This window comes from Desmodus rotundus, chromosome 1 (genome assembly GCF_022682495.2).
Source record: "Desmodus rotundus isolate HL8 chromosome 1, HLdesRot8A.1, whole genome shotgun sequence".
NCBI lineage: Eukaryota > Metazoa > Chordata > Mammalia > Chiroptera > Phyllostomidae > Desmodus > Desmodus rotundus.
In genome coordinates this window covers 101,655,888-101,669,414 of record NC_071387.1, presented here as the reverse complement: position 1 = coordinate 101,669,414, position 13,527 = coordinate 101,655,888, and the positions used below count along the sequence as shown (strand labels likewise).

Sequence of the window (13,527 nt, the reverse complement as noted above, 5' to 3'; positions counted from 1 at the left end):
GGACACAGCCTCCATGGCCTGTCCAAGTGTCCTCTTCATCACACCCAACCCCACCCCTATCTCTGCACCTCAGGTGGACTCACCTTTCTGGGTGCTGGACTGTGCTTGGCTCACATCCACTCCAGAGACTTTGCACCTGCTATTCCTTCCACTTGGACTGCTCCCCTCCCACCTGAGCCCTCCATCTAGAGAAAACTTGGTCCCTTTTCAGAGGCCTCAGGGCAGTACCCAGTCCCTCTCCTTGGGCCAGCGTCCCTTGTCACAACTGTCCCATCACCAGCCCAGCATCCCACCTTTGGGGAGACCACCAGCACTCCTTCCTAGGCCCACATACTTTGTCACAAACAGTCCTAGTACCAGGGCCCTCCCTTCAGGTCAGCTATTCAGCCTCACCTTCAGTTACCTGCTTACAGTCTGCTTCTTCTACTCATATGGAGACTCCCGAGCATAACCATTGTTTTTGCTCCCCTTTGTCTCCCTGGCACTGGGTGCAGTGTCTGGCATACAGGAGGACCTTGTTTTTGCAAGTGGCTGTGTGAGGACCCCCCCAGTCAGGGATGGTGCCATCTCTGGACCCTGCTTGCATCTGTTCATGCTGGCCAGCAAAGCCAGGACACTAGGCAGGAGTGCCCAGGAAGGCCTGACGCCTCTCACCAGCCAGCTCCTTCTCCACACTGGCCAGTGGCTGTGCCCCGTCCTGGGTGTTCATTCGGCCCTTGTACAGGATCCCGTCCACTCCCAGGATGTCCACCTCCACCTGTTGGATGGCCCAGGCCCCAAGTAAGGGAGTGACCTTGGGCCTGTGTAGTATACACAGAGGCCCAGCAGAAAGAGCTTTCCTCCCTCCCCCCCCACCCCCCCGGGTTGCCCACCATCCAGGCTACGGCCTGACTCACAGTATCATAGTCCAACACCTCAGGGTCCCCGTAGGGGTAGAGTGTCGACAAGTTATATGACTTGAGCTTGTGGTTGGCATCATTCCCAGGGCCATCGCTCCAGTCCTCCTTGTCTCCAAGGTCCTGAAGCTGCTGCAGCTGCTGCTGTTCCCTTGGACAGGGCAGGAGGGTCAGCAGCCACCTGGAGACCCCTCTATCCCCAAGGAGCCTAAGGCTAGGTGGTGAGGACCTGGCCAGTAACAAGGGAAGACTGGAATTTCTTCCAGCTGATTTTGGGTGGTGTAGCTGAGCAGGCCTGGGGCCCGGTGGTGGATAGAAGCAGGCAGAGTGGAGGCAGAGAAAAAATTGAGGCTTACATTCCCCCAGAGCCCAGCCACCCCAGAGGCCTAATCTGACCTGCCAAGTGGATGCCCTTAGCCTCTTGATCTCCAGAAAGAATCAGGCAAGGGATATAAGGGCACAGGGCACAGGCTCCCATGTCCCTCCCCTTTGTGTGGCTGTGGTTACTATTACTCCCCCACCTGGGGGTGGGAAGCCGTGGGATGTCCAGAGGGTGAGGGATGGCGCTGGGACCCAGGGAGCCAGCTGGGTCTGGTGGAAACCCTCAGATTTAGGTGCCAGCTCTGCCATTTATTACCTGTGACCTTGGGCAGGTTGCTTAAGTTCTCTGAGCCTCAATTTCTTCAACTATGAAATGGGATGATAACAGAATACACCTCAAAGGGCAAAGTGCAAAGATTTAATGAGGTCAAGTATGTCAAAGTGCTTAGCGCATGTCTGCCCGGCCACAGCAAGCCTCACTGTCTTGTCTTACATCCTCCAGCGAGAAGCAGGCACATTAATCCTAATTCATAGGGGGTTGTGAGATTTAAATAAGAAACCCTTTCCTACTGATTCTTGGCTCACAATAGATGTCCAATAAATATGTCCATTCCTTTCCTCTGTGATCAACTCACACGCCTTTCTGTTGCCCTAGCTATCTCCCCGAACATTTCCCTTGCAGATGGCTGACAATGCCCTGGGATAGTCTTTGGATCCTGGGACTAGAGTTTAGGTCTCTGCAGGGCTCCTGTGTCCTCTGTGGGGCAGGGCTCCAGTCTGCTCACCTCATCTGTTGCCGCTGGAGGTACTCGTAGCTGTTGGCACTAGCTGGACGAAGCCGCGAGAGCAGGTGGGCTTTGCGGATGGTGATGAGGTGTCTGTTGAACAAGAGCTCAGTAGTAGGCCTATGTGGCCAGCAGAGGGCGCGGAGTTCCCACCTTCTCCAGGAAGCCACCCTCAAATTTAGCCTGAGGCCACCTTACAAGGGCTCTGGGGACCCCCATTATCTTTGTAAGTCATTAAAAAAAATGTTCCAATTATAAAAGTAAAAACCAGACACAGACAGGAGGTGGTCAGAGCTTGGGTGCAAGGGGAATGAAGTGACAGCTAACAGGTAAGGGATTTCCTTCTGGGCTGATGGAAATATTCTGGAACTAGAGGTGGTCCTTGCATAACATTGTCAATGTACAAAATGCCACTGAAATGTTCTCTATAAAGTGATTCACTTATGTTATGTGTATTTTACCTCAATAAAAATAAAAATAAAACAGTAGCCTTCTCAGGAGCTGGACCTGTTCTACATCTTGATCTGCGTGGTGGTTATGAAGGTGTGTACGCACATGTAAAAACTCACCAAGCCCTGGCCAGTGTGGCTCAGTTGGTTGGAGCGATGTCCTGTAAACTGGAAGGTGGTGAGTTCAAGTCCCAGTTAGGGCACATACCTAGTTTGCAGGTTCGGTCCCCAGTCGGGGTGCATGCAAGAGGTAAAAATCGATGTTTCTGTCTCACATCGATGTTTCTCTTCCTCCTTTCCCCTCTCTCTAAAATCGATAAGCATGTCCTTTGGTGAGGATAAAAAAAAACTTATCAAGCTGCACAGTAAACATTTACATACTTTATTGTATGCATTTAAGCTACAATAAAATTTAAAGTAATACACATTGCCTGAACTTTAGAAAGCATATAAAAGCACAAATAAACAAAAAAGTACTGTAACCATGTGACACATATTTTGATGTGTGTCCTTCCAGTATTTTTTTGATGTTTATATATATTTTTAACAAAAATGGTATAATAACACACCTACTACTTGATTTTCCCACTTAAGTTATTGCAAAACCTTTCCCAGGTCATTCATATTCTTCCACGACTGTGCTAGTCAATATGGCAGCTACTGGCCACACGGCTATTTAAATTAACTACATTTAAATAAAGTTTAAAATTCAGTTTCTCAGTCGTATTAGCCATGTTTCGGGTGCTCAACAGCCGCGTGGGGCCAGGGGCTGCTGCACTGGACATGGCGGCTGGAGAGCATTTCCGCATCTGAGAAGTTCCTGCTGTGTGGTTTCTTTTACAACATGATCTGTATCGGCTGACACGAATTTACTGTAGCTCATTTACCACTTCAGGTTGTTTCCTGTTTTCTTTTTCTTTTTCGTTTTTTACTATTATAACAAATACTACAACTAGATATCTGTTGTCTGAAAGAAAAATTCTGAATATAGCCCCAAAGCCCCTCCATGAATGTGGACTGGCATGGGGGTATTGCTGAGCTTCACTGGTCACCAGGGCCAGATTAGCACCGCAGAGGCCGTGGCCACGGCAAGATCCTAGCTCTTAAACCATATTAGAGTATGGTCAGGCGGATCCTCAGAAAGTTAACCATAAAGTTCCCATACCACCAAGCACTTCCACTCTCAGGTTTACACCCCAAAGAATTGGAAACAGGTGTTCAAACAAATATATTGCATGCATGTTCATAATAGCACTATCCATTAAGGCTAAAAAGTGGCCACAACCCAAATGCCCATCAATGTATAAATTGATCAACAATACATGTGGTCTATCCATACAATGGGATGTTATTCAGCCACAAAAAGGAGTGAAGTACTGGCACACACGACAACGTGGATGAACCTAAAAATCACTATGCTTGTGGAAGAAGCCAAATCCAAGAGACAATAGACTGTATGACTCCATTTCTATGAAGTGTCCGGCGTAGGCAAATCTATAGACAGAAGTAGATTCGAGGTTGTCAGGAGCTGAGGGCAGTGGGCAGGAGAAGTGATCGCTTAGTAAGTCAGGGGATTCCTTTTGGGGCAATAAAAATGTTTTGGAATTACAGGAGGCGGTTGCACATTATGGTAAATGAACTAAATGCCCCTGAGTCATTCACTTTAAATGGTTACGCTTATGTGAATTTCACATCATTAAATAAAGTATTAGACCATAAAAATACATGCAAGGAATTCCCACAAAGTTCTGTTTTTCCCTATAGTTTTCTTCCATTATTGTTATTGTTATTATTTATTATTTTAAATCCTCACCCGCGAATATATTTATTGATTTGAGAGAAAGGGAAAGAGAGGGAGAAGGAGAGAGAGATCCAATACCTTCTACACACTCCATGAGCAGGGATCAAACCTGCAACCTTTCCGTGTACAGGATGACGACAGAGCTACCCAGCTAGGTCACCATTATTTTTCTTTTGAAGTTGACCCAGTCCCTAGGACAGTGGGCACCCGACAGGGCTGATGAAGAAGAAGGGATGGTGTCTCGATGCTGGCTTGATCAGGGACAGGGAGCAAATGAAATGATGTCTACAGGACAAGTAAGTGGATGTGCCTATAAATGTTCCCTGAACACCGCAGGCACTTGGGGCGGGAGGGGGGGGCGGGGGCGGGGGAGGGGGGAGTGTTTGCCCGTCCTAAAGAGGGAGTGGGCGTGGGCGCCCCCTGGCGGCGGTACTCACGGGCCAGTCATCATCTCCACAGGCCGGTCGCAGGAAATGCATTTCACCCGCTCAAAGAGTTTCCTGGAAGACAGCCATTCATCAGCTGTGGCACCCCAGTCAGGCTCTGCGAGGCTGCCCCATCCCTAGACAGTGCTTGGGGGAGGATGCAGGTCTCTGTGCATCAGGGCCAGGACTTCCACCCACATCCTACACCCACTGGCCTGGCCCAGCTCAGCTCAGTTCTGCAGGCTTCTGCTGACCCCCATTTGTCGCCACCTGGGGCAGAGGTGAGGAAATAAAAGTGTGGGTAGTGTATCTCCCTGCCTTAAACATAATTAATGGAGGCCTTTAAAACCAGGGACCCTGGGTAATGTAATTATGATGTGCCTTGTTGTGTTCCTCCTTGGGTACAGCTTCTTTGGGACTCTCTGAGCTTCCTGGACTTCTCAGAAGTCTATTTCCTTTGCCAGATCGGGGAGGTGGGCAGGATGGAGTGGAGTGGGGGGGAAATGGGACAACTGTAATAGCATAATCAATAAATATATTTAAATTAAAAAAAAAAAAAAAAACCAGGGACCTCCTGGAATGCTAACCTTCACAGTAGACACAGCAGCCTTCACAGAGGCATGAGGAGTGATGCAGGGACAGGAGCTCCCAGGACATTGAACCCCTCTGTCTGGGGGTCCTGTCTGGATGGGGGCAAGGGACCTGGCCGTGTTCCCAGATCCATCCAAGCTGCCACTTATATGGCTCCTTCCCTCTCTGAACCTCCTCATTTGTGGCAAAAGAGCTCTGGAGCAGTCGTGCTCCTGGAGCCCCTCTGCCCATCAAGACCAGAGCTGCCCACGTCTGCGCGCCAGGTGCTCTGGACCTCACCCCAAACCCTTTCCACACCCAGCTGGGAAGCCCATCCCCCCCTCCCCAGGTCCACAGGTCTGGAATTCTTGCTCCCAGAATCCTCTGGGATCCCCCTCTTGTTTCCTCCCTGGAGGATCCCCCAGTCTCCACAAGCTCCACCCCTACCCAGAAGGGGCTCACTTCCTAAAGCCGGCAGCGCTGTCTGGGTCAAATCGGAGGCCTTCAATTAGCAGCTTCTTGACTAATTCCTCTACCTCATTGATGTTTTTCTTTAGATCATCCAAATCCCTGTGGACCAGCTGCAATAGCCAAAGGGAAGAATAGAATGTTTAGTCAACTAATTCACATCCTGCCACCCTCCAGAAAAGGATTTGCTGTAACCTGCAAAGTTACAGAGTATAACAAGATTAAACAGAAAAAGTGAGGTGGTTAAGGAAAGGGAACTGACAAACCTGGGTTATGGTTTGTACGCCTACAGCACGCTAATGCTAGAGGGGAGCTGCCACGTGGCCTTGCCAGCATGCAAGGCAAAGAAACAGCATCAGTTACTGCCTCCAAGTGATAAAACCAAACCTATGCTCAACCACAGGCCTGCAGGCCTGGGAAACGTTTCTCCCAATGGGCCCCAGACAATCCATAGTCACACATTCAACACATGTACTGAGCGCAGCATATACATTCAATGGCTTTTAATATATTCACAGGATTGTGTGACCAGCAAATCACCACAATCGATCTTGTAACATTCTCATCACTCCCAAAAGAAAGCTCATCCCCATTATCAGCCACCCCTTATTTCCTCCTAGACCCTCAGAGGTAGGCAACCAGTCATCTATTGTACTTTGTCTCTATAAATTCGCTTATTCTGAACATTGCATGTAAACAGAATCACACAACCTGTGGCCTTTTTCGTCTGGCTTCTTTCACGGAGTATAATGTTTTCAAGGTTTATGCAGGCGGTAGCATGTCCTAGTGCTTCATTCCTTTTTGTGGGATGAATAATATTTGATCGTATTGCTAGACTACAGTTTGTTTATCCGTTCATCCACTGATGGACATTTGGGTTGTTTCCACTTCTTAGCTATTATGAATAATGCTGCAATGAACATCCTTATATGAGTTTTTACATGGACGTAAGTTTTCTTTTGGGTATGTGCCTAGGAGTGAAATGCTGAGTGGTATGGTAATTCTATGTCTTACTTTTTGAAAAACTGCTGGACTCTTTTGTAAAGTGGGACTTCTGAATTTTTAAAGTGTTCCTTCCAGTGCCCAGATTTTGGTCTCTAAACACCATTCCCCAATGAAAGGAACCAGGACTCCACAGAGATATGGCTGATTCAGGTCTGAAGAAGAGAATGTTGACAATAAGCCTGGAACAGCTTGTCATTTAGGAAATAAGACAGATATCTGATGACAGAGGGTCCAGTGGAAGGGCTCAGAAGCCAGCTCGCAGGCCAAAGATGAGACCATACGAGTGACAAAATAAATAGTAACTTAATTAATTGAATGAATTGAATATTAAATATATAAAAATCCATGATTCATGGTGACACTGACGAAGAAGAAATAAAAAAATAAAAATAGAAACCCTCATTTGCCACCGTGTTTTGATATGACCATTTCCACCAATATGTTACTGTGAAAACTGGTCATAAAGGAAATAACTCATCATTGTTTCTTTCTTTCCTGAAAGAACCGTATTTCAGGGTCATCAGCTCAAATTGATGAAGGAGAGCTCTTCACAGATTTCTAGCTGGGAAACGGAAAAGCTCTATCTGTCATGCTCCCCTGGGTCACTCATTTTGAGGGAAGTCAGCTGCAGTGCGGTGAGGCGACCCAAGTGGCCTTAAGCAGTTCATGGGATGAGGGATGAGGAGCCTTGCCCACAGCCATGGAAGGGTGCCGTCTTAGAAGTGGTTCCTCCAGCCCCAGTCACCTGCAGAGGACTGCAGCCCCAGATAACATCTTGACTTCAACCTCATGGGAGACCCGGAGCCACCCAGCTAAGCTGCTCCCAAATTCTTGACCTTCAGAAATTAAATGCTTGTTGCCTTAAGCTGCTAAATTCCAGAGTAATTTGTTATGCAGCAAGTGATACCTAATACAGGGAAACTCACCTTGGTGCCCAGGTCCTTGCTGAGCTGCTCCACAGCTTTCTTCCAGTTATCCTCATGGGACACGACCCTGAATAGCATGCCCTGAATCACCTCATTCATCTCCACTGCCACCGCCTCCAGGTCGACCCGGCTTGCCTTGCCTGCCAGGGTGCTCCTGTCGGCTTTCTGGAGAGAGAAGGGACTCAGAGAAGCAGAGCTGCTGGGGTGGGAGCAAGGGGAAGCTGGGGGAGATCAGACCACTTTGGCTAGTTCTATCAAGTTGGGATCCTGGACATCTAGCCTTGGCTTAAATTCTATCCTGGGGCCTCTGTTGACTCAAAGACAACGGGCAGATCTGAGCCACGGTTTTCCTATGACAGAGAAGTTGGTGCATGATTTTTAAGTTCACATAACACATTGTTACCAACCCTGAGTCACTGAAAATTGGAGTTGACAGGACAACTTTTGAGAAGCTTCTGCCGTCTTTCCACACGAATAAGACTCTGAAGTCTCACTGCCAGGGTTTGTCTTGGCTGATGGATTCCATTCCCTGGGTGGCAGAGCTGGAGCTCAGGATGGGGGAGCAGGAGGGGGAGAGGAATCTGCTCACTCACCTCTTTCAACTCCTGCTCCATCACGCTTTTGTCTGCCTTGCGCATTTCTAGGTCTTTTATTTGAGCGTGGAGAATCTAAGAACAGAAACAAAGGGCATGTCAACCAACCTTGGAAGCCCTGAGGATAATGCCCACCTCTCAACTCCACCCTTGCTGTGGGACACTGAGGCCAGGTGGACAGCAGGTAGGATGGGCACATGGGAAGGCCTGGGCTCCTGGATCCTTGGTGCCCAGGTTAGAAGGGAAGAAACGTGGGGCTTGGGAAAAGCTGTCATCTGGGAGATGGGCATGGCATCTTCGCTGCACAGGGAGACAGACCTGAGGAAGGAAAGAATGAGCCGATGATGCTTTGGCTCCCTAGACGTTTAAGGCAAGTTCATCTCTCCTGACCCTTAATGAGGTCCCAGCAAGAATTACAGTCTATTCACCAGCCGAGCACTTACATGTGACACACGCTGCACCCCCTTGTCAGGGGAACACACTCCCATCCCTGCAACTCCACAAAGAACCAACTCCCTCCATCAACACTGCCCTCTCCCAACTTACTGGGCCCTCACAGGGGGTTAGGAAGAGCCTCACACCCACTGGGCCACGTGCCCAGAGGTCACTTTTCCTCCAAAGCGGAAAACAGGCTTCTACTTCTCCCTTCATATCTGGTCTTCTTCTCACCCTTAGCAACAGAACCTCCCACTTTTAGCTGGCATCTGACCTCCCAGAATCAAGACTACATTTCACAGCCTCCCTTATGGCCTGGTGTGACCCTTGGGGTAAAAATGAAAGTGGGCAGGTGTCTTCTTCACTGCTGGCTTGAATGCAGAGTTAATGTATAGAGCACCAACAGCCACCTTGGAGCTTGAGGTGACCTTGTGAATGGAAATCACACACCATGGAATTCGAGACCCGCCATAGATAATCATCTCTGACTTTCTTATTTTTCTGAGGTACCTTGTTTCAGTCAGTTATTTGGGAGGTTATGTTATTCAAAGTTGAACCTAATTCTAATTAATGCAAAGCTCCATCACATCCTCTTGCAAAGGGAAAGTAATGTTTTCCATCAAGTCAAAAAGAAAGAGTTCTGTTCTCACTTATTTTCCTGCTGTGGTTGTTAGTGGGAAACACTCTAAGAGATGCACTCTAAGGTAATGGATATGGCTGTGTCTGGGTAGCTCAGTTGGTTAGAGTGTTGTCCTGGTACACCAAGGTTGTGGGTTCGATCCCCAGTGAATACATTAAAAAGTGGGACAACAAATTAATGTGTTTTTTTCTCTCTCTCTTCCTTCTTCTCTTTCTCTACAAATCAATAGATAGACACTTAATAAGGTGATGGACATGTTTCCATCTTGACTGAGTGGTGAGGAAATGGGTACGTAAATAGGCAAAAATTTATCCACCTCTTATACTTAAAACTTGGGCATTTTACTGTGCATAAAGTACACTTTGATCACAGACACAAATACCACTGCTTACTCTCAAACACAGAAGAGCCTAGATGGTGTCTGTCTTGTCGGCTGATGTATCGCCAGGCCCTAGAAGGGTGTCTGGTGCAGAGTGAAGGCTCGGTAACATTGGCGGAGTGACTCAATGAATGAATAAGAGGAATTTTTGCATCACCTGTTACATTCATAACATTTTCTCGCAGACATCCAGGTAAAGCAGTAACAGCTACTCCAGATGTGTCTGCATGACCTCAGCTCTCTACTGGAACGGCTCCACGGGGGCTGCTGATCTCTCGCTCATGTTCATTTAAGATATATTTAATGAAATATGTGTTATGTACAAAGTGTGCTCTTCCAGGTTTAATTTTCATAAGCAGTTACTTCTTTCTCGCGGGCCCAAAGGACAGGAAGGCAGTTGAGACAAAGGCTGCCTTGATCCATTTGGTGTTGGTGGTTGGGCCTCATCCTCTGGAGTTCCTCTCAACAAGCGATGACTACCTGGAGCTAGGTACTGCGGCCCTGACTCCCGCCATGCATGCAGGGCAGGGCATAGTGCTGGGTGCACATCAGACATGCTTAATGAATTGGCTCATCTGCATCGAGCAAGGGCACCAGTATATGCCTCAGACATGGCAACCCCACCTCTTTGAAGCAGTGATGAAAAAGGGCCCAGAGTTGGCAGGAGATGATGTTATGCTTGACCTTGGTACTCACACAGTCCTATAGCCCTAGTCTCCTCTGTACACACACAGCCCCAGAGTTCTACCTTGCACCTGCACGTAGGCTGGGAACCAGTTCTCTGCGTAGAAGAAGTTCTTTTACTGTCTGAGTTGCCCTGTATAGGCCCTCCCCTTTTGCCCCCTGCATCTACTGTATCCTATCAATAGCCCCCTGACAGGAAATTTGAAGCCCTCATGGAAACCACCTCAGTTGATTGTGTTTGGGACTTCTTCTCTTTCTACCGTGGGAGAAGGTCATCTCCTACTGGGAATGTCTTTGGTCCCTTCTCCAAATGTCTGGCCCTGAGGCCCAGCTCAGAAAGTCAGAACCCCTCAGGCTCATGGGGAAAGTGTCCGATGGAGTGAGTCTCCACACTTCTCATGTCAGCGACTCTGCTGTTCCAAAAAGGCCTTTCGGCACGGATCGGTCAGAAACGAGGTGGTATAGGGGAGAGTTACGAATGTAACAGTCGGTGCAAGAAATCCTCTGATTCACTGGATTCTTTCAACACATTTTGAGCCTTCACTCCGTGCCAGGCACCCTTCTAGGGGTGGGCGACCCAGGGTCAACAAGACGGACGACATCTGGGCCCTTCTGTTTACGTGTGTGTGCACGTGGTGGGGGAGGCGGGGCTTGTTTGTTTCTAATTGAAGCGTAATTTATGCATAAGAAAATGCCACTAAAATTTCCGCTGGTTCCCCTGCCTTCTCTACTGGAGTGCATATGTGAGACCTTGGAGAGGGCCTAATATTCTGATGAAGAATTGTCCCTTCAGCTGCCCATTCTGGGAACCCAGACCTCCGAACCTTTAACTCATCCAGGCGAATATGGATTTTTTCCACTGCCCTGTCCAGCACGACGTAGTGATCCTTTACCACTGCTATTTGGTGGCCCCAAGCTCTCTCGAGTTCCTCCTCCTAAAGGGGGGAGAAACAGACATCCTAGGCCTCTGCTGCTGAGGTCACCATGGGTGACATGGGGCTTGAAGAATGTACCAGGCCAGTGTGTCTCTGACCTGCCATCTTAACAACCACTAGGACACATGCCCACACACTGGGACCCCTGCACCAGCTGGAGCAGGACGCGAGGCTGCAGCTGCCTTCTCCGCCCCTCCCTGCCCCAGGCCGCCTTTTAGCTACAAGACAAAGTTCCATCTAGTTCTGGGTCATAGTCGGCCATCAGCTTGTCTCATGTCGTCATCTTCTCAGCAGAAGCTCTTTCTGCCCAAGACACTGACCTGCATCCTGGATTTCTGGAGACTGCCGATCTTTTCTTGCAGTATGTTCACTGTCGTCCCGATCTTGGCAGAGGCTCCCATACTCGCTGAAAGCAAAGGAGAGGGTGGCTGTTGGGGGCAGGGCTGGGGAAGATGCTTTGTTTAGAGCCCCACCTGCTTCTGCTATGAGACGTCAGAGGCTGCGCTGGCCGATGGAGAGATATTGTGCTGTGAGCTTGGGGGCCTTTGAGGTCATTTAAAGTTTTCTAGTAGTCACATTTTTAAAATCTAAAAGGAAGCAGGTGACATTCATTTTAATGACATTTTTAACACAATATATCTAAAACAGTATCATTTAAATATATAATAAAATTATTAATGAGATATTTTATATTCTTGTTTCTGTACTAAGCCTTCAATATCCACTGTGTGTTTCCCGCTTAGAGCACATCTGACCTTGAACTCGCCCCAGGTCAAGTGCTCAACAGCCACAAGTGTTTCCAGGTTATCGTATTAGACAGAGCAGATCTAAGGAACATGCTCCAGAGTTAACTAAAAAGAAAACAAAACAGAATAAACTCCCCTCTCAAAAAACACCCTGAGCAAAACTATGAAGTACCTTATTTATAAGTATATTATTCACTGCAAAATAAAAAGGAAGATTTAACAAAAGAGGAGAGGGCTAAAAAAAAATACATTGTGGGGGAGGGGCGGGTGGAGGTGGAAGGGGGGATAGGTGAGATAAATGGTAGTGAAACAAATAATGTAAAAAAAAAGTATGCTATATCCAGCTGCAGATGAGAAGCCAACAAACGAATGTACAGGTCAGAGCTAGGCATGTATGAGAAATTGCAGGCACGGTATGTTTACAACCCAACGATAGCTTTCTTAACAAAAATAGCAGCTGATCAGAGGCAGGCTTTGGGCTATTACAGCTTTACATTTTAAACTTAAACTCATTACTATCCGAACCTTAGCTGTGCCCCAGTATTCACTGATATCAATGTAGGCATTTTTTTTGTTTTGTTTTTGTTTTTTATTCCAGAGGGAAGGGAAAGGAGGGAGAAAATCATTGATATGAGAGAGGACCATCAATCAGTAGTTGACTGCTTCACTGGCCTCAGCTGGGGACCCATGCCGCAGCTGGGGATCGAACCCGCCACCCAGACATGTACCCAGACAGGTACCCAGACTGGGAATCCAACCGATGACCTTTTAGTTTGTGGGATGACGCCCAACAAACTGAGCCACACCAGCCAGGGTTCAGCATGGTTCTTTGTAGCTATACAAAGTTCTTTTCCCTTTCAAGGTTTGTGGAATAGCAGCACCCATCAGGGGCAGCTCTGTATATGGGTTGGACTTAGGTTAATTCAACAATTATACTTGGCAGAGAGCAAAACAGCAAGATAATGACTTAAAGAGGGTAGGGAAATGGGTCTCAGAGTGGGTCCCCAGGCCAGCAACATCAGCAGCATTTCCCCAGGAAGGGTTAGAAATGCACATTCTTGCCCACCCCTGCCCCCCGCCAATAGCCTGAGTCAGAAACTGGGGATGGGCCCCACAGTCTGTGCTTTACCAAGCCCCCCAGGGGTTGCTGAGGCAAGCTCAAAGTTGAAAACCGCTGAAGTGGGCCCCTGTGCCCCTCCATACCCCTCAGTGAGCATACGCCCGTCGTGGGCATGAAATGGGGCATAAATCTACTGGTCCCACTGCCACCCAGAATGTGTTATGGTCTTTCAGGGCCTACATGTTTGCCTGGCAGTTGTTCCTAATCCCAAACTGATCATTTCATCTGGGGCCTGTTTAGCACTGTGGGACACTCTGGAGGATCTGGATTTGTCAAAACACTCTACAGCAGTACTGGGTTTTATGGGCGATTCTCAAAAGTGATTTTGACATGAAATTTTCCTCTTTAA

At 48.0% G+C, this 13,527-nt stretch overlaps 1 protein-coding gene across 9 annotated transcripts in view; it reads right to left on the bottom strand.

The window, feature by feature from the left end:
- The window catches only part of C1H16orf96 (chromosome 1 C16orf96 homolog), a 32,848-nt gene that overhangs the window by 8,352 nt on the left and 10,969 nt on the right, over positions 1-13,527 (bottom strand). For 2 of the 9 annotated variants that reach the window (XM_045189827.2, XM_053928971.1), the window contains exons 6-14: positions 11,633-11,718; positions 11,202-11,312; positions 8,240-8,314; positions 7,647-7,811; positions 5,710-5,828; positions 4,690-4,752; positions 2,003-2,095; positions 897-1,047; positions 655-757 (exon numbers count right to left, since the gene is read on the bottom strand). In XM_045189827.2, coding sequence (XP_045045762.2) covers positions 655-757; positions 897-1,047; positions 2,003-2,095; positions 4,690-4,752; positions 5,710-5,828; positions 7,647-7,811; positions 8,240-8,314; positions 11,202-11,312; positions 11,633-11,718 — 966 coding nt within the window. Of the gene's footprint in view, positions 1-83; positions 758-896; positions 1,048-2,002; positions 2,096-3,487; positions 4,469-4,689; positions 4,753-5,709; positions 5,829-7,646; positions 7,812-8,239; positions 8,315-11,201; positions 11,313-11,632; positions 11,719-13,527 lie in introns of those variants that run through there. The other 7 variants (XR_006654474.2, XR_008427406.1, XM_045189829.2 and 4 more) reach the window with 7 other exon arrangements.